Source organism: Eurypyga helias, unplaced genomic scaffold (assembly GCF_000690775.1).
Source record: "Eurypyga helias isolate BGI_N326 unplaced genomic scaffold, ASM69077v1 scaffold27409, whole genome shotgun sequence".
In the NCBI taxonomy this organism is placed as follows: domain Eukaryota; kingdom Metazoa; phylum Chordata; class Aves; order Eurypygiformes; family Eurypygidae; genus Eurypyga; species Eurypyga helias.
Window position 1 is genome coordinate 11,253 of NW_010273099.1, and position 707 is coordinate 11,959.

At 64.6% G+C, this 707-nt stretch overlaps 1 protein-coding gene across 1 annotated transcript in view; it reads right to left on the reverse strand.

Annotated features, from left to right (window-relative positions):
- Positions 1 to 369, reverse strand: part of LOC104515408 (tumor necrosis factor ligand superfamily member 10-like) — a gene marked incomplete at its 5' end in the record, with an annotated part of 762 nt that extends 393 nt beyond the window's left edge. Inside the window, 3 exon segments of the mRNA XM_010159362.1 lie at positions 1 to 9; positions 11 to 32; positions 262 to 369. The exon segment at positions 1 to 9 is cut by the window's left edge and continues 356 nt beyond it. Coding sequence (XP_010157664.1) covers positions 1 to 9; positions 11 to 32; positions 262 to 369 — 139 coding nt within the window.
- Positions 370 to 707: the final 338 nt, after the last annotated feature.

Consider the following 707-nt stretch of genomic DNA (forward strand, 5'->3'; position numbering starts at 1 on the left):
CAGGACTGGGTTCCCGAAGCGCCTGGAGGTTCCTGGGGAGGAGGAAGGGTCAGCGAGGGGAGAACCCGTCAGGGCCAGGAGAAAGGGAAGGGGTGGCCCTAACTCTCTCCCACAGTCATCCAGCTTGGAGGGGTGGAGAAGGTGGCCCTGAACTGGTCAGGAGATGTGTCTCCCATCCTGGTCCCCTGCCCTTTGGGTGAGGCCTTTCCCCTGTTCCCACCTCAGAAACCCACCGGTGCCCAAGGAGGGTCCCCGACTCACCATCCTGGGCCAGGCTCTGCGGGCGGAGGGTGAGATGTGCCGAGGGCTTGCCGGTTGTTTTGGGGAGAACCCTCCCCTCGGAGATGTTGAAGTAGCTCCGCTGGGTCTCTGCGAGGAAAGGGACGCACGGCTGTAGAGGACGGGGAGCGTGGGGACACCCAGCCCCGTGCCGGCAGCGCCGGTCCCTTCTGGGCAAGCAAAGGGAGCAGGGCAGGGAAATGCCCCACTGACCCGTCAGAGGGAGGTTATTTGGGGATGGAACCGGCCGGTCAATCATTATCTAAAATTTCTGCCCTGTCCCTGTGGCCCTGGGTCCCCGGACTCCAGACCGACATGCCCCCTGGCCCTCCAACCCATTCCCTGGGGACATAGCCCTTCGCCCGGTGGGACAGTCCTTGCTCCCCCCTCTCCTGCCCCAGCTCGCAGCACCCTGCCCGCCGGAGTTT